The 18620-nt window shown below is 39.6% G+C and overlaps 1 protein-coding gene across 1 annotated transcript in view; it reads right to left on the bottom strand.

Annotated features, from left to right (window-relative positions):
- RPS6KA2 (ribosomal protein S6 kinase A2) overlaps positions 1 to 18620 on the bottom strand; it is a 302905-nt gene that overhangs the window by 34362 nt on the left and 249923 nt on the right. The window contains exons 12-15 of the mRNA XM_080588462.1: positions 17604 to 17668; positions 9069 to 9171; positions 5098 to 5228; positions 3196 to 3321 (exon numbers count right to left, since the gene is read on the bottom strand). Coding sequence (XP_080444588.1) covers positions 3196 to 3321; positions 5098 to 5228; positions 9069 to 9171; positions 17604 to 17668 — 425 coding nt within the window. The remainder of the gene's footprint in view (positions 1 to 3195; positions 3322 to 5097; positions 5229 to 9068; positions 9172 to 17603; positions 17669 to 18620) is intronic.

The following is an 18620-nucleotide window of genomic DNA, read 5'->3' as shown; positions in this document are numbered from 1 at the left end:
TAGAAGCCTGAGGGCAGTTCTAAAATAGACATAGATTTTATTATTAGCATTTCGTTCTTACAAATGACATGAAAGGAAAGGGGAGAGGTTGGAAGAAAAATCTGTTCTGAAAGTTGAGACTGGATTTACAAAGGTAGCTGGGTGCCCAAAGGTGCAGAGAGGTGTCTGCAGGGATTTCCAAAAGCCTCTCAGTGAATGATATGCCATATCTCACTGAACACTGAAAAGAATTAAATTACAGTTCTGTTCAAGTGTTTTTATCATGCCAGCAAAGAAGCTCTTTGCACTGCTAAACATCTAATTAGCTCTATAAGATGGCCTCCAATTAGTTGCAGATGGCCAGCAAAAGCAAAAAGGATGAAATGTTTCTGACAAATACATGCTGCTTCTGGATTAAGAAAGGTTTTGCTTTTCTGTGTGGATTTTCTGGCAGTAGCTCTGACTCAAGTTACTCTGGCTCAGTACTCTGCTGTCTCAGTGTGGCACTATGCAGCGATAGTAAATAAGGCCTGGTGAGTGGCATTCTCCATGGAGGGATTATTTAACCGGTGACATTACGCACTTCTTCCTGCGGTGATGCCACCACGTCATTTCCTAAACTCCTTCATCATTGCCAGCATCCCCTGGGGAGAAGGGATGATGCTCTCTGACGTGTCGACAGTCACTGCTAACGAGAGAGCTTTTAATGAGCTGGTACCAGACAAATGGGGAAGCTGCCTATCATACAAACTATCGCTGTAGATATATTTTCCTATGACTGTTATATATTAGGGAGCATGGAGAAAATTATACTTACTGAAAGATATCAAAAGAGTCTAATTACAGTGATTTCTATAGAGAAAGTTAAAGGATGCGTGTCAAAAGGGACTGATATGTAATTATGATAATGCCAGTTGCAACTCCTGCGCTATCTAATTACTTGAAATGGGTGGCATTGTGCAGTCATTATGAAAGTGAGCTACTTTGATAGCAAAATGATATAATCTTGATATCAAATAGAGATAAAAATGAAAGGATAATAAAATTAGTATATTTGTATGAATAATAATCAAACAGGCAGCAGTCAATGTGCAAACAGAAAACCACCAACCGTCTCCAAGCCCAAATCTGTGCTACACTTCTGACTCACTCTGCGTCAGAAACGGAGGTGCTGTGTGTGTTGGTAGTCAAACTGGTAGTCAAAATCAAAAACTACTGGCATGACAAGAAAAGAGTAGTGAGAAGTGGAGGGAGAAAAGAATAAAAAGAGAAAAGATTAATAGAAATGGAAAAGAGCATAAACCTAGCAATCGAAGGGCTAACCTCTCCTGGGCCTGGCTTTGGGTTTCTCCACGTGTTGAGTTTGCTCTAGATTCTTTAAGGTACTCCAAACCCAAAACCACTGAGTAGGTGCTGGACCAGTTTGGATTGAGGCACTTTTGACATCTTTGAGGATAGAGGTCTTTGTATTTTGGTTTTGTGCTGTATTTGTACTACACTGATAAAGCCGTCAGCAGTACTTGATATGCATAAAATAGTAAAATTATTAGTTTAATTTAACTCACATTTTTTCCACCACAGATGTCATTTAATTGCACAGAATCCATACCTACTATAGCCTAATGACATCTGTTTACAAATGAACTGGTCACCGGAAAACTCATTTTTCCATTCATTAAAAATGAAAATCCTAGCATGTTCATACACAAGCCCATGGACCTGCTGGTAGGTCTCTGCTCCTAATTATGGTATAGCCTAGAAAAATAATCTGTCATTTGAACAATGACATCAACAAATTGTCAATTGTTAACAGTTCCCAGAATTTTGTGGGCACCGCTTGGAGAAAACAAAACTTTCAAGGGCTTTAATGGACAATGCACTATCTTCAGTTTTGTCATGGAAAAAAAGACTGAATAAAAAGTTTAATATTATTTTATTGAATACCTGAGGCTCACTTATCTCATGGACTGCAATTTGGATCACTTTAAACTCTCATCTCCTTATTTAAAAGCACAGACACAATTTCATTTAAAAACTAAGTTTGCATATTTTACTACAATTTTTAAAATACAAAAAAACAGAAAGGCAGTTGACTACAATACTTCATTTACTGCAATGCTGCTAAATATATTTCCCTGTGTACTGATTTCAAGGAACTACTTTTTGTCTTATGCTCATTTAAGCAATCTGTTCCCATGAGATCACGCAGAATGAAAGGATCTGACTTAATTGTCTGTGTCTTTCCAAATTCATTATTCTAATTCCTCATTTAATCCAAGCTTGCCTCTTTCTGGTACAAGAACAAAATCCCTAAATATGTTTCTAGCATATGAGTGTTTTAATTAGTACTCCTTTCTCCCAAAGAAAATTCGGTGTTTGGAACTTTTCCTCTGAGATGTAACCTCATGATCACTTGCTACATACACTAGACTTTTCTGCCCTCTGTAAAAGCTGCACACTATTAACCAACAGCACTTAACGGAGGTTGTAATTTAGCCCAATGACTGTGACCTTCCAAAGCAGTTCTGCTGGAGAGCCATTATTTCCTATCAGAACAGATTCCCTCCTACATATATCCTTGCAGCTTCCTGGCTGCTGGCTGCTGTGACATATAGTATTGCTTGACCAGCTCTGAAGTTCACTGATTTGTCTTTAATATCCAACTAATTTCCACTGAATTTACATTTTGAATCTCCACTGAAGCTTGTGTTTTGCTCCTTTGTGTAGCATGCTGGTGCTGAATGTCAAGAAGACAAAAGGAAATCTAATTATTTGAAGGTGACTACGTTTTTCACTGGCATATCTCTCTTATTACAAAAAGAACTGCAAGAACTAAACTTAAGAAGAACAAAATTCTATTTTGCAATCAAATGGCAATCAATTTTGCAATCATTTTATATGTTATTTTGTTTATTTATGATGATTCAATGTAGGATCTGTTAAAAATCATATCTAGAAGGCAAAGAACGTGGCTGGAATGATTAGCAGGGTTTCCATGCTAGACTGTAAAGGATTTTTCCATTTTACTTGATGAGATTTAGGTGTGAGAAATAACATAAGACTTACCATTAACCCCCTCATCTTTTGAAAGAAAAAAAACCACAAGCAACACCGAGAAGAAATAAGCCAACTAAATATCCGCTGACCACACTGCTGCCCAGGCAGACAGAGCAATGTCAAACCACATTTCTGGCACCTGCCGGAAGGATTTCTTACCTTCACCGCAAACTCTGTTTCTGTTGCTTTATGAACACATCTCTTGCACACTGAATAGGAGCCAATTCCTATGTCCTCCTTGATCTCATATCCATCTGTAAAGTGAATATTGTTCCCATGTAATTGCTACAGAGAAAGACAAAATAAGGGAATCAGGACATGGGTATGTAAACACAGGGACTAGCCTAGTCTTAAGGAAGTGCTTGATCTCATCTTCTCCACAGAAATCTCCTGTCTTGGCTGGTTTTCTAAGTCCAGATTAAGTAAATAAATAAATAAATAAATAAATAAATCCGAAGCACTTTACCTAAGCAAGTGTATCCCAGCCCTTTTTACCTCTTTTCAGTCTGTAAGATGGAGTTGCTCATGTAGAAGTAATGGCAAAAAAGCAGTGATTTTCTAAACTATTCATGGAATGCAGACAACCACTTCCTATTAGAAATTCACAGGGAACTATGGGCCCAAATCTCTTGGCAAACCCACAATTCCTGACAATACGAATTTGTTTCTAATTAAAAAATACTTTGAAAACTAATTTCTAACTGAAGGGCCAGACAACATAAACAGCTAAGAGCTTCACAGCTTTCAAAACAGATACACCTCATATGGGTTGTATCTCCAGTCCAATGGGGGTCTTGTTAAGAATATGTTTTACTATGATTTCAGTGTGAGAGAAAAATTATCATATTAAGTCAGCATAACTTAAGAAAATATTTTTCTAGTGAAAATAAATAGGAAATGCTTTAAAACTTCTTATTTTATTATTGAGAGGTATAAAATGAATTATGGCACCACTAGTTCATATGCCCTTTCGAATGCATTTGGGCTGGTGGATCGGTTAGGTGGTGATGGCTTCCCAAAGCCCAAATCTGAGGCCTTGCTGTAAACTCCCTTCCAGGACTCAAAAAATGACCAGCAGCTCTACAAATCCTCTAGGATCTTCTCTCTGAAAATGTATGCTCCTTAGTAAAGCTCAGAACCTTCTAAGACATGTAACCTTGAAAGACATGCACATGTTAAATTCAATACATTTTTACACACAAACAAAAAATCTGGGATGTAATTGCTTGGTTAACAATTCACTTAGTAGTGCATAAGAGAATCTTTAAGAATAAACTATAAATTATTAAAACAAGCATGAAAACTGATCCCACAGACAGGGACTCTCCCCTTGAAGCAAAGTACCTCTCACTGTGGGTAAGGGGGGGAAAAAAATTTTCCTTGTGGGAAAATTTGCTGCCCTTTTAAGCACTGCAGTTCCTCTCCTGTTTCACTGTTCCTCTGATCTATTGAGCCATTTGTAGCAATTTATTTCTGGTTTACACTAATGGGAAATTACAATAACTGGAGAGCATGTCATAGGGGAATGACAACAAGAAACCAAGTGTCTGGCAATTGTTCTTCCCCCATCAAGACACTCTGGGTTATGTGAGTACAACCAGGCTCTTGTGCAATCACAACAGGAGCAGAGTGGCGTTTTACACCCAGAAGCTTGGGCTCCATGTGTGTGGGAGCCTACAGGAGTCGTTCACTAAGCCCCTCTGCCAGCACGGACTGTATCACACAGTTCAAGACAAAACTATTGAGAATGACATCATTCACTGAAAAAAGAGCACTCCGTCACCTGCCCTGCATGCACAACTGGAATAGTACTTCAGCTATTCAGAAGTGCATTTCATTTGAGCTGTGATAAGGTGTGATCACTATTTCATTTATAGGACAGTGGAGAACGTGAATATAAAGGTAAAAGCCTTTGGAAAAAAATATCTCATTTTCCATCTCCTACATGCTGTGTGGAAACAGATGAGGGTTGGGTAGCTGTGAAATCCTGAGGCAGTTTAAATACAAATTACACATATGTATCTACCCACCAAATGCAAAGTTTAACATCAGCATCTGTACCTGCACAATTGGATGAACAGTGATTTTGTGCACATCTTGCTGTGCAGGCTCCTGTACCAAGTTAGAGGCAACAAAGCTGAACCCTCTGAAAAGATGATGAGCATTGGCACTTGGAGGAACACCTGGGGAATCTGTAGAAGGAAGAAAATGACTTCATGAGCTGCACAAAGGATTAGAAAGTAATGGAACAGCACCTGCAATAGACAAAGTCACCCCTGCCAGTCATCAGCAGACTGCTGAACTGGTAGACACGCATGAATCCAATTCACCTCCATAATCAAAACTTTGATACGCCTTCTCTGTCCCTTTTCTCTGGATCTGAACAATGCAGGGATATTATCTGCAAGGATCTTGGATACAGAGGTTTTGTTGTGCTTTTTTTTTTTTTTCCACAGTGTCTGTCCTTTCCAGTAGGAAGCACTGCCTGTGCCAGGACTATGCACAGAGAGAGAAGGGACAGGACAGCGAGGCGTAGGGAAGACGGATGACTCTAGGCAGTGCACCCCTTTGGCTTAGCAGAAGCTCTTCAGGGAGTGGAAAAAAGCTGTGGGATGCTTTATCTGTCCTTTGTGGCACACTTTGACTACAGAAATTACAAAAGCTAGCGTAATGTGGTGTAGTGTGTGGGAGAGAAGAATGCAAAAGAGAAAAGACGTGAAGCAGGTGTAAAAGCACGATGCTCCAGCAGTGGTGGTTTGCAGTCTCACGAGGGTCTTTCTGGAGCAGCTTTAGGAGCTGGGACCTACTCTAGGGAAGAGGCTGGCTGGCTTGTCCTCGGGTGAAAAAACTATCTGGGGGTGTTTTAACTAACCTCCCCCCTTAGCAGAGGAATGTCTGAAGTTCAAAGAGCCCTGAATTGTTCTGCCGCTGGAATGAAACAACCAGAGAACGGTCCCTCTTTTCTATGCCACCACTGACTGAGAGAAACATCCCACCAAAGTAAGAAGAGAAGAGGTGCGCTTCACTTAAAACTCTGAAATGCTTTGAAGAAATCTTTCTCCCCAATGTATGTTCTGTCCTGGGCATTTCCTTAAGCAGTAAGAGCACCACTACAAACCATTTCTGGGTAGCTGGCTGGGTGTTTTGAAACATATGCTGTGCAAATTTGCTCATCTTCTAGTTGTTCTTTTCCCCACTCTCCTTTGTATTTCCTCCAATGCAACATGTGATTTACCATGATGAGGTTTAGTCCTTCTGAAGCCATAATACGGTAAAAATAAATTATCTGCCCAGAAATAAACAAAACTGAGACTGCAGCTAATTCTACATCTCATTAAAAAGTCTCCTCAGCTTTAACTGGAGTCAGAAAAAAGCACAGCAAATCTGACCTCACTCCAAAGCATGTGAAAAAGCTATGTGTTTTTTGGTAAAAAGATGCAGGCTATTTGTTTATCTCAGTGTGCTGATGCGTACTGCCCTTGCAAATACATGGATGAATCACACCAGAACTCTTGCATCACTGGGTACTTCTCACAATGGCAAATATACTACAGCAATTTTCCAAGAGAGATTAATTAAGGGAAAAAAATATTTGCTTTGAAAAAGGAATTTTAAGATCTGAACACTCCTGATTTTTAGAAAAGCTGTGATCCAGCTCTAAACCACAAATGCTAGGTCATCTTTATTTAAAATAACTGTTCCTTCATAATTTCCTGCTAATCTCTTTATCAAACACTGTAAAAGAGCTACTGATTAGTTGGTGTTCAATATAAAATATTCATCACCATTGACTGATATGCCCATCATATGAACTAAATGTTAAAACACTAGTGTTAAATACAAAACTGTTTTTAAATCATGTTAACTAACTGTGATAGTTATGAACTATAATTTTCACAGTCTTAATAAATCCAGAATCACTTCATATATCTGAATTAGAGCCACGTGCAAACACCAATCTCATATAACGGTTACCTTCCTAACTGTGAAAGCCATAATGCTTTGTCCCACTTGAGCATCTCACATGACACGATTTATAAAGGGTTCATAAATCTTAAGTAATTTACGTCAATATGCTTCACTAGGGTTAGTAAACATTATTTTCTTATTTGCAGAAGAGGAGATTTAGATACCTGAGGTGCAATCTTACATACTTTTTCTGATCAGTAAAGCCAGCCTAATATGTCTTGCTGGTTATGGAACACTGCCCCATCACTTAACATAGCACAGCCATTTGTGGACTGAACTCTAAGTTGGATCACCACAATGTCTTGATTTGATCCTTGTTCAAATCACAGCTTATAACCTGGATCACTTCCGTTTCCTGCTCCCTGTTAGGCTCAGGTATAGATAGCTGAGTCAACATAAATGAAATGTTGGTGCACAACGGTGGACTTCAGAAACCAGAGGCCAGAAAAAACACCTCCAACTCAGATGAATCCCTGAGAAAAGTTAATGTGAAACTATACCCATATCGATGAACTGTCAATATCAGAAACTGCATCTTTGGCATCCTCAGAGGAGAGCTTAGGAATTTGCAGAAAGCTGTTTCAACCTCCAGGCCAAAGAAAGCTTTCTGTGATAGAGCAAACTACAAGACTAGCAAGGTACTGGATCCAGAACTTTGACATAAACCTGACTCCAGGCAGTAGAGTTCATTCATAAAGACAGACTTTGTGTGTCTGTGCCTCTCCTTGGTAATATACATGTGCTGCCAATCTGCAAGGGCTTTTCTATTGCTCTGGAAGTGTACAGGAACTCACAATTACACCCATTTGGAAATTATAGGGTTTGGTTCTCAGGCCACTTTCCATAACAGCATGAAGCAGAAGCCATGGCAGTCCATCCCCCTACTCCAGCCCCCACCCCAAGACAAACCTTCTCAGTCAGTGTTTTGCACAAGATACCAAACTGAATGAGGCAATAGCAAGAACACATACAGTGTAAAATATAATCCTGGACATCAGCACATGCATGAAGTACAAGGGTTTTTATGGCAGCACAATGGACGATGTGTGAATCTCCAAAACAATCCAAACTCTTAGCTTTTCTCTGAGGCTTTCCAGGGAAGCGGCCTACACTTTCCTCAAGATCAGACTAACTTTCACTCTTCATTATTTTAGAGAAATGGGCATATGGGTCCTCTGAAATCTGAACTAAAGCTAAAGTCAGAGGTGTGAAATATATTTGCCTTGTTTCCAAATAACCAGAGTATAACCTCTTTTTTTTTTTTTTTTATAGCTTGTGTAAGACTGCACATCCTCACCAAACAAACAAACAAACAAAAAAAAACAGAACCCCAAATCAAAACACCCTAGGAACCAAGACTAGAATCCACGTCTAGCAAGAGGCAATGTTATAACTGGGATTACCCTTCTGAGGTTACTGATATTCTTGTTTTGATATTTTGTGCAACAACCAAGATATACTGCACAAAAAGTGATATACTTGTTAGAAAATTGAAATTATAAGAGCAACATCCTCACTGCAAGAATTTTCTAAATATTGTAGACCAAATTCCCTTTCGGCATAGCTCCACTGATCTGAGAACTTGGTGATTCTCCATTACTGTTAACCATGTATTAACTTCCAACAGTCCACAGTCTATGTCATTTCACAATTAAAGATAACATCTATGGAATATGTATTTAAATACTACCTTGCAGAGATTCAAGGTTCTTTGAAATTGAGGTAATTTAAAACAGTTGAGGTAATTTATAACAGATAAATTCAGATAACATAAGCAACAACAATAGAAATAAAATAGCAAATCAACTATTAGTTTTACTGTAAAAAATGCAGACATTAATGTCTGCAATGTGAAGATGGTAACGTGGTAATGTGAAGTTGGTGAAATGTTTTATGAACTTCTTTTCTTAGAGATGCAAACTTTTTGCTCTTTGCTTCCTGCTGAACATTGCAAAATCCAGCAATCCTATGGGTGATAAGACTTTTTGACTCAGTTGGAATAGGGAGGAAGAGGATGGCTGAATCACTAAAAAGATCAGTCACCCATGTGCCATTGCACTAACCTGTGGGGGTCCGAGATGTGAACTCTGGATCAAAATGAAAGGTGTCTTCTGGCCGTCCCACTGCAGGCTTGAAAGGTGGCTTGATTTCTTTCCTGTATAGTTTCTACAAGAAGAACAGACCACAGTCAGCAACGTAACAACAAACTCTGTACCTTCAGTACCCACATATAGGCTCCCCTTTGTTTATCATGTTCTTTGTCATCTCAGTGCCATCCTTGCAAGACTGACAAAGAAGATGATAAAGCCACAGCTCTGGCTCTTGCCTGACTGGTAGGCTTAAAATCTGTGCCCTGGATGGTCCCTGCAGTTTTTACTTACTAGAACCTGGAATAAAAACACAGATATTTCTGGTTGAACATGGACTGACAGAATATTCTGGCTGGGGCATCTGAAAATTCATTGATCTTATGGGCAGGGCTGGCACATGCAATGGTAGCACCAAGAAACTGCACGTGGGTGAGTTCAGCATCACAGCAATAACGAGCACAAAGAACGGCTAGGAAGTGGTGACTGCTTTAGCATTTATTAGCATTTATTATTTGTCAAGAACGAGCAATATGTTGGGTGCTCTGCCAGATGGAGCTGAGCAACAGGCTTGGAGCTCACAACCTAAACAAGCAATTTGTTCTTTTGGCATATCTGGTGAAATGGTTTACAGATGAGGATTAGAAGAATTTCCCATCAAAACACAGTGGGAAGAAAGCACTGCAGATGGGTATGAAATCATTGTTAAAGGCCTAAATGTGCTTGCGAAGAGGAGGAAAAACAAGGAAAAAGCTGCGGAAGAGGGGAGTGTGTACAACAGGTAAGAACTGCAAGGTGAGTGAGGGGCACGTACGGGAGCATGTAAGTAACAGTCACCATATATGCATGGCTATATTCTGCCTTCATTACCAGGGATTTTCTGTCCTCTTTACTCATGCTTAGCAATGGTTTAGAAATTGCTTCACTGTACTCCTTTGCAAGCTTTCACACACACACACGTGCACGCACTCTGAGAGATGAATAAACCGAGGCTCAGTATGTCTGGATCTGACCTGAAGCCTACAGAGGTTAATGGAAAGAGTCCTATTGATTTCAGCAATATTTGCATCATCTCTGCTCGAACTGGCAAAACCTGAACACCATGCTCATGGCAGCGTGGGGGACAGAGCTCACATTTGACTCCCTGCCCCACGTTTCCATCCCTAGGCTGTGCTCTCTTTCTAGCAATGCTTTTGTTCTCGGATTTCAAAGAGCTGAATTAGTTGCCACAGACAGCCCCCAATAATTAACATGTCTAAGCAAAAATACGACATTTCTTTTGAACTTTTAGGTCACGAAATTGCTAGAGAGCAATTTTATGACTGCTTGCAATATGTATTTTCAGGTTAACTCTTAAAACAACTTCATAATGGGCTGATTTTTCAGAATATTTAATGGAGATTAATACATGCTTGTCCAGCTCTTTGCATACAGGAAGAGTCTTTTAACTCTGTTTTTTTTTTTTTTTTTTTTTTTTGTGGTGAATTAACTTCTATAATATAAAGCATGTGGTCAAACCTAAGATATATATACATCAACATAATTTAAACTTCATTTTGCATAGATTAATGGTTCTTGAGGCAGGACATTCTGCAGCATAGAATTAGCATTAGCATAAAGCAGATGTTTGCGGCTGAATTATGATTCCTTGGAAAAGTGGAATGGTGAGGCTGGAAACGACTCTGCAATAATTAATGGCTATTTCACCATAAAAAAAAGTTCCTGCTTGCGTAAAACTGCTCCGTATCTTCTGAGAGAAAAAGAGATGAATAATTGCAGTGAGCCACAATGGAAAGCCAGTGTTCCAAATAATTAAAAGCCAGTTGCAATCTTAAGCAGGAAGTGTCACTCATCAACTGAAAAGTATCAACCTAGTAATTAACATATACGTTTTTCTGTCTGCACAGAGCTTTAAAGGAGCACTCAGCACCTACTGAGGGTCTCTCTGTTGCTAGGAAGTCACCTTGCGAAAGCTATTTGCTTCCAACTTCCCTTTATTTGTCTTAATTCACAACTGCAGTCCTTTTGCTGCAGAAAGCAATATGGTCACACACACGCTTCCTTTTGGAATTAAACGTACCCCTCATCCTGTGAGGTCCAAAAACTGGAAAACGTTTTACAAATGTACATCACTCGTGAACTGCACTCGCTCTTGATTATCGTAACCATATTCTCCCTGGCCTCTCAATTCTGCACCCCCCATCTGCAGTTTCTTAAGTGCTGCTGGATCTACATTTGTGTTTTGAATCCCTAACCCACATCCTACACTACCAAGGAGGGATTTGAGGTTCATCATGACTCACAAGCCACCTAAAGATGTGTAATCACAAATCCGCTTGTTGGGAGGGGATGGAAACAAAGAAGTTTCTTGTGTGGCAGAAAGGAACCTCCTCTGAGTGTAAACTGGACGACACCCTTTTCCATTTCCTTTTCTACTTGCAATAAAAATTGTTTCTGGTGTTTCTGACCAGACAATTAGGAACAGCAAAAGGTAAACTGCCTAAAACATTTTTCCCAGGCTCTTGAATCAGGTAGCTAGATGAAATCACTGAGGAACAAGAAAGAGCAGAGCAGTATCATCTGTGGGCTTTGCCACCCCACACTTGCTGCACTGTCCTGAGAGAACCACTACAACCAAAGCCAATTCTATGAAGCAAACTAAACCACAATGCAGAGTTAAATGTGAAGGCTTGCTACAGGCAGAGCACATCTTCCTTTAAATGTCCCGTATCTTGTCTACTCCAATATGCAATGTGACAGAAACTGACCTAAGAAAACAGGAAGAATCACAGCTATTGTCTTTCATGTGATCAGAGAACAAATCTCTTGGAGGGCTTGAGATCCTTCTGGACTTTCCAGGAATATTTCTCATTTTACATGAAATGTATTAACTTACTATCTCTTACTATGCTCCCAAAATTATTCAGGGCTGATGGACCACATTAATCTCTTCCCACATAAACCAACCAGAGTGGCAAATGACATAGCAAGATAACTCTGAAATCTTTGAACAGTTTGGTGTCAATCTGTGACAGTTAGAATTGGGTGCCTCCTGCTCTGAAGATGTTTTTCATTGTAGCTTGGTGAAGCCAATGTCTGGCTGCTGCCAAAAGCCCACATGCTTTCTCTGCTTGCATTGTGCCTGCACTGGCATTCATTTGACATTGTTGTGTACCAGGATTTTCACAGAATTATCTTTCTACTGGCATAGCTTGCTGAACTTCTTCGTCACAGCATCAGACAAGAACCAGAGATGGTGTAAAAATGGAGATAGGAGGCTGCTGGTGTGCACAGTGGTACGGTACCATGCTCTTGGTGCCACTGTAATTTCAGTTTAGCTGGACAGTAAAATAACATCCTCCTTCCCTTATGTGCACTGTGACTCCTCTGAGTCACCTACACCTCTCTGACAGGACTCTCATGCTGTCCTTTCTGGCTGAACTCTCACAGTCCCCTTTGGGACCATTTGTAAGCGTGCATCAAGAGAAATGTACTGCAGCCCCCAGGCCAGGCTCAGAGCAGGGACCACAGACAAGAACATGGGTTGCAATCTCCACGTGGTGCTCTGGCAGCTCAGCAAATGCTGAAGCAATGTGAACTGAAACGTTTCTCTTTTGCTAAGTCAACATGTGAATATGTAAAATACAGGAGTAAAAAAATCTTTCAAATTGAATTTATCTTCAGAACCTTGCAACCCACAATAAAACACGATATTTCAACATCCTTTCTGATTTGTGGGTAAAGAAAAAAAAATCAAAATAACTAATTTTCTTCTAGGTCCCGATGTTGCCAGATCCTTAATATGAGCTTCATCTGAACACACTTCATCAGCTGGGAATACAGGTAATACACCAAGAAGACTGGTAACCAAATGCTGGACATGTGTCTGTCCCTCGCTATTTATAAGCAGTTAATTTACCATTATCTTTAAAAAAAATGCAGTCCTGAATAATCCATAGAAACGAATGCCTGCATACGTGCCTGGAAAATGTCAAAACCCCCAAAACAATAAAAACCACCCCCACCCCCATTAAAAAAAAATAAATAAATAAGAAAAAGGTTTAATTTAGTCGAAATCTATTTAGTCATTTCCTCAATGGTTTCTTTAATGAAAATTGAATTACTACTTAGACACCTTCCAGAAACTGAAAGATGCTACCCTCCACAGTGACGCATTCATAGTGTGAGAATAAACTCCCTTGATACATACACCTGTCACGGAAAACCTAATAAGCAGACAAAAGGATAAACTACCTCCTAAAATGTTTGTCCTCTTCTAGATTAATGGCACAATGTTATTGCCTACAAATGACAGAGGAGCTAGCAGAATTCAGACCTTGGGATCAACTTTTGCTGTTTGCAAAATCTGCAATTAAATAATTCACAATTCCAGATCAGTTTGATCTCTGATTAATATTGGAGGAAATAGAACTCATGTCCGCTTTCTTCTCACTCCTTCCCAGCTGTATTTGACAGTTCATTTTCTAGGATGTCAGTTGCTCCAGTTCCAATTTAGCCTGTCATCTAAATAAAAACCACTGCTTTAGTCCCAGTCCTCTGCCTGCAGTCTGCAAAAACAGATTTAATTTTTTATTTTCAGAGAAAAGCCAGAAATTCTTTAAGCATGACCTGGAAAGAAGAAACAGAAGTACAAATACCAAGAGCCAGGCTGTGCTTTCTAAGATCCACTGACTGAAATTATCTGAGGTCAACCCAGTTGGGGCCTGCCTGTCTTAGGGAGGAAAGGGGTACATATGTAGTAAGCAGGTAAAACTTGGAAGGAGCTGTGCACCTAATCTTCTTGGGAATCACAGCCTTGATCATGAAAGACAGTTCATTCGTTTAACACAGTATCTACCCAGTTTGCATCACGGTGCCTACTAAATGCCTTAGAGCAGTAAGACTGATATTTGCAGAAACCTTCGTCTATTTTTGACCCTGTAAAGTGAGGACTTAGGGTTTTGTTACTGGGTGACAATAGCCGTGAAAACAAGACTCATACAGAGATTAGCTCATGACAGTTTAAATTTTGGCATAAATACTCTATATTAGACTGTCCCCAGTTCATTTAGTGCTACCTACAAAACACAAACTACATCTGGACTGAAAGGCAGCACCCCAGAGTATGGGAATGGAGCAAAGATATTGTGGGAAAGGACTGGAGGAGGATGGTTTTCTCTAGCCACATTCATGTTTTCCAGGCTTGTACCTATTGTTTCTGCTGTACTTGGCATGAGCATCTGCAGCATCATAACAATACTCTTCACACTGTATGTCATTTCCACTGCATTCACTGCCTTCATCTGAACCAGACACTGTGTCTGGCTGTGTCTGTTTGAAGACAGTGAGAGATGGGAAAAAAGTGGGAAATGACTGCCTCAACAGGTAAACATTTCAGTGATAGAGACAATAACCAAGCCTGAATCCAAAACCCAAGGGAACAACTCTGACAGTAGATGAAGATCTGATTTATACATTTCTGTCTGCATTTCTAATGATTTCATCACCATGATGTCTAGACATCACACATAACTTGGAAACAAGCAACTAGCTCTCATTTCTGTTTTGAAACTCTTTTTTTAAACTGAGATGAAGCAGCTTGGTGCTCTGTTCCTGGTTACCATGTCACTCCTATTGTAGGAAAAAGTTTGCTTTAAAAAAGGACCTCTTTTGCATCAGGTTTCTAGAAGACAATAACCCATTCTGACCCTTCATGATTTCTGATAGAGAATCATTTTACTTCAGCCTCTGAAAGTTCCTACACTGCCGATTGCAGCAGTCCTATCATACCTGTCAAGGTAGCTTAGCTCTCCATGAGAGCTTGCCTCCTTGCTCACGGAGGCCTTTATATTACCAAAGCATAAAATAAATCAACATTAATATCCTGCCTCATCAATGTTGTTGTTTATTGATTTTTATATACACAATGGAAGAACAAAATGAGGGCACTGGGGACTCTTTTTCTGCAACAACAGAGAGATCAGGACTAAACACCTGTGCATGATCCATTTTTTCTCTCTGACCTTCTTTCCACAGAGAATGTGCTAACAATTGGCTCGATCATCATCATAACACAAAGTCCTGGCTTCAGCTCAAGGTTGGGGTGGCTCACACCTCTCTGAAATGCATATGTTACTGCTGCTGTAACTAGATAAACCTCACAAGATCTCCATGAGTGATAGTGAAATTAGGATTAAATGAGGAAATAGATTATAAAGATGATAGCTGATCTGTGTAATAATGATCCATCTGTCTCCAAGAGAGTACAATAATGTTGGATTAAAATGAGTCTTTACAGCTACATTTTACAGCAAAGTTACAGGGTTAGATAAGTCATCACAGGGTGGTTAAATACACCTCCATCTCTGGCTCCAAGTCACGTTTAAGCACACCTACTCTCTTCATGGTATATATTTCCCTAACCTCTCCACAAGAACTTTTTCAAACGATGACGGACTATACAATGGACCTTGCTGAACACGTTTTCAAGATGCAGAGCCTCATTTCTCCATAATGAGTTACTGAGCTGCTCCACAAGCAAATAGAAAAGGAGAAACCGTCACCATTTCAGTGGTCCCAGCTGAATTAAGATTTATGCACCTAACCCGTATTTATTTAATTGCAAAGCTGAGGATCATGGAAATATCAGAGGAACACAGACAATAATAACCACAATAATAATAATATATCTGCAGGGTTGACTATTTTTAAAAATACCCTTAAAGCTGATGCAACATGCCCCTTAATATTTTTGTAAATGTAAAGTCTTTAAACGGTATCTTATGATTAGTAAGAAGCAGAAGGAAAAAAAAATCTAGACTCCAGAACATATATAATAGGACTAAAAATCAGTGGGACCATAAAGAAAATTCTCAAACTCCACTTTTGTTGATCATCTTGTAGCATGCTTATGAGTCATGCCAACTCTTCAACATGCAGCCCAAAGTAGATTCATGAATTTTTCCAAAATAAATGATTCTGTGTGCCTTTTAAAAGCCACTTGGGCACCACAAAATGTGCTTTCACAGAGGTATTAGCTTTATTGTAAAGCCCTGGGCAGTGTTTCGAGAATGGCTGTGGGACAGATTCATACTGTTTTATTAGAATTTATGGTAACAATTGCATTAGCAAGAACAGTGACCTGTTACATTGGCATTCAGGAGTAAATTCAGATCAAATATGAAAAAGATGTAACAACACCATAACATAGGTCAGACAAAATTAAACTAGAAAATTCTAGTGGATGGGGAAAACAGGAGCTCTGATGCATTGGCAGGTGCCCAGATAGAGAACAAACATTGTTTGCCTCCAAGTTTGTCAAAAAATACCAATTTGAACAAATATGGTACTGAAAAAGTGAGGTTTAACCTGTTGCAAGTCTGAATCAAGTACTTAGCTAAACTCTACTGCCAGCTTTATGAGCTGTCACTGATAGCAATAAAATAAATCCTTGTTTACCACTATACGAATCATGTCTGACATGTCTTATTAGAACCATGTTATATTTGATAAAATGTTTGCTGTTCCAGTTTTGAGTGCCGATGTTAAATTAATGACTCACCTTAATAAAACATCAACCACTTGTAAAAGGAGTTGCTATTTCCTGTTCTGGCTGGCTGACTTGTATACCCAGTGATGCAAAATCACTGTTCTGAAAATCCACCTGTGTTGTACTTTTCTGTTGAACCCACCACAGCGGAAGAGCCAGATCCTGTCCTATAGTCACTTAGAAGGCGCCAACAAAGCTGCTTTGTTGGAGGACTTACAACACCAGCCAGTCCCAGTGGCACCATGCCGTGTTTCAGCGAATGGTGAACCTGGAAGTCTTGGGGCTTCTAGGAGCTACATGGGCAGATATGTGCAACAGTGGACCTGGGGCTACTCTGAATAGTTTCAAGAGAGAAAAGAATTCCTGGAAGTCCCTGACGCTGGGAAGAATAAAACTAGCATTTAGTCCAGCTTGCCAGAGCTAACGAGAAGGGACAACTATTTCGGTATGGAACATAAAAGCAGAAGGATGGAGAGACCTAAAGCATCAGACAGCTTCCCTTTGGAGTATCTTTTTCAAACTCAGCCCTTTGGCTCTGTGTTCCTTTGCAATTGAAACATGAAATATTACAGGAATTCCTTTATTTAAAACTGATCGTTTTCACTCCGATCCAGCTCCCACAATCAATGCATCATGTTTATTAGAGTTGAATGTGGAAATTACTCTGCAGAACACTGCAAATAGCCTCAGGTAGTACTGTGATTAGCCAGCCCATCAGACAGAACAGAGACAAGCAGTCAGAGAAAACTGACAATTGCAGAAAACAGATTTCTATTTCTTTCATTTTGGGGTATGAGAACAAATGTTTATATGTATGCCAGAGACATAGGTACCCACTTAAAAGGCTCTAGATCCTGGTTCTTCTATATTAGAGATCACTTAATCTCTTTTCTAAACATGGCAGTTGGTCTTCAAAAATTTAGCTAAGAAAAATTAAAAAATTAAAATGCTGCTCCACTTACATTCCAGTCTATAGTAACAAAGAAAGGGTGACGCTTAATTTCTTCCACTCCATCGAATCCAGCACCTGACAAGAAAATGAAAGAATCAAAATAAAGTCATGCTTAGTAAAGTGCTACATGACACGTCTTCTCCAGCTTTCCTCCCCATCCTTCTTTTCTTCTGACAAGCCAGTATCACCATCTAAAATTTTCTTCTATTCAAGAAAGCCTGAACAGTACAACTGCCACAACCATACAAACAACCATAAATACAGAGAATGGCACCTCGTTAATGGATATTTGAGGGCTGAAGGTTTTTTCTTTTCCTTTAAGCGAGGCTGGTGTCAAGGCTGCTCTCTTCAAGCTTCAGATGAGACTCGGGATTTCAGCTGCAGCAGAGCACAAGCACCAGCAAGGCCAGGAGGGGCCCCAAAACATCCCAAAGCTCCAGCAAGGCTACTGCTGCCTCTTGCCACCAACAGGAGATCCCCTGCCTGCACTGATTAGCAAACCTTCTCTAATCACCCATTCTCTGCAGGCAGGAAAAAACGCATTACTAATAAGTTCAGACTCAGAAAATCAAAAGGCTCCAAATGATTTCAGGCAAGTCAGGTTTTTAGGTTCCCCCTTCTCAAACACCATCTTCAAATTCGCACGAGTACCAAAATTATCACTCTCACTGGTATCTTTCCTTCACTGGTAGTACTGTTAAACTTCTCTGACATTACTCTATTGGAAATTTAAGGAAACTCCTCTGAGATCTGGTAATGAATCTAATGTAAAAAGATTGCTTTTTTTTTCTTCCCTTAGTTGAATTTACATGCTTCAATACCATTGCAAAAACTAACAGGTGCTCAGTAATAATTAAACAACTGTCAGAGATGACTTAGCGTTCCATTTTGGAGGAGTTGATCTGACTTTATTAATAGCGATTTTCATTTTTTCAGAAGGAGAAATAACATCTGGAAGCAAAGGCTTCACATTGCAAATTTGGAACCAGTTCCTGAAAGGTACCCAGCACTTCTTTACAAGGATGCT

This window comes from Anser brachyrhynchus (assembly GCF_964034855.1).
Source record: "Anser brachyrhynchus genome assembly, chromosome: 3".
Lineage (NCBI taxonomy): Eukaryota > Metazoa > Chordata > Aves > Anseriformes > Anatidae > Anser > Anser brachyrhynchus.
Note: the sequence above shows the minus strand (reverse complement) of the source record. Positions and strands in the feature narration are given on the sequence as shown.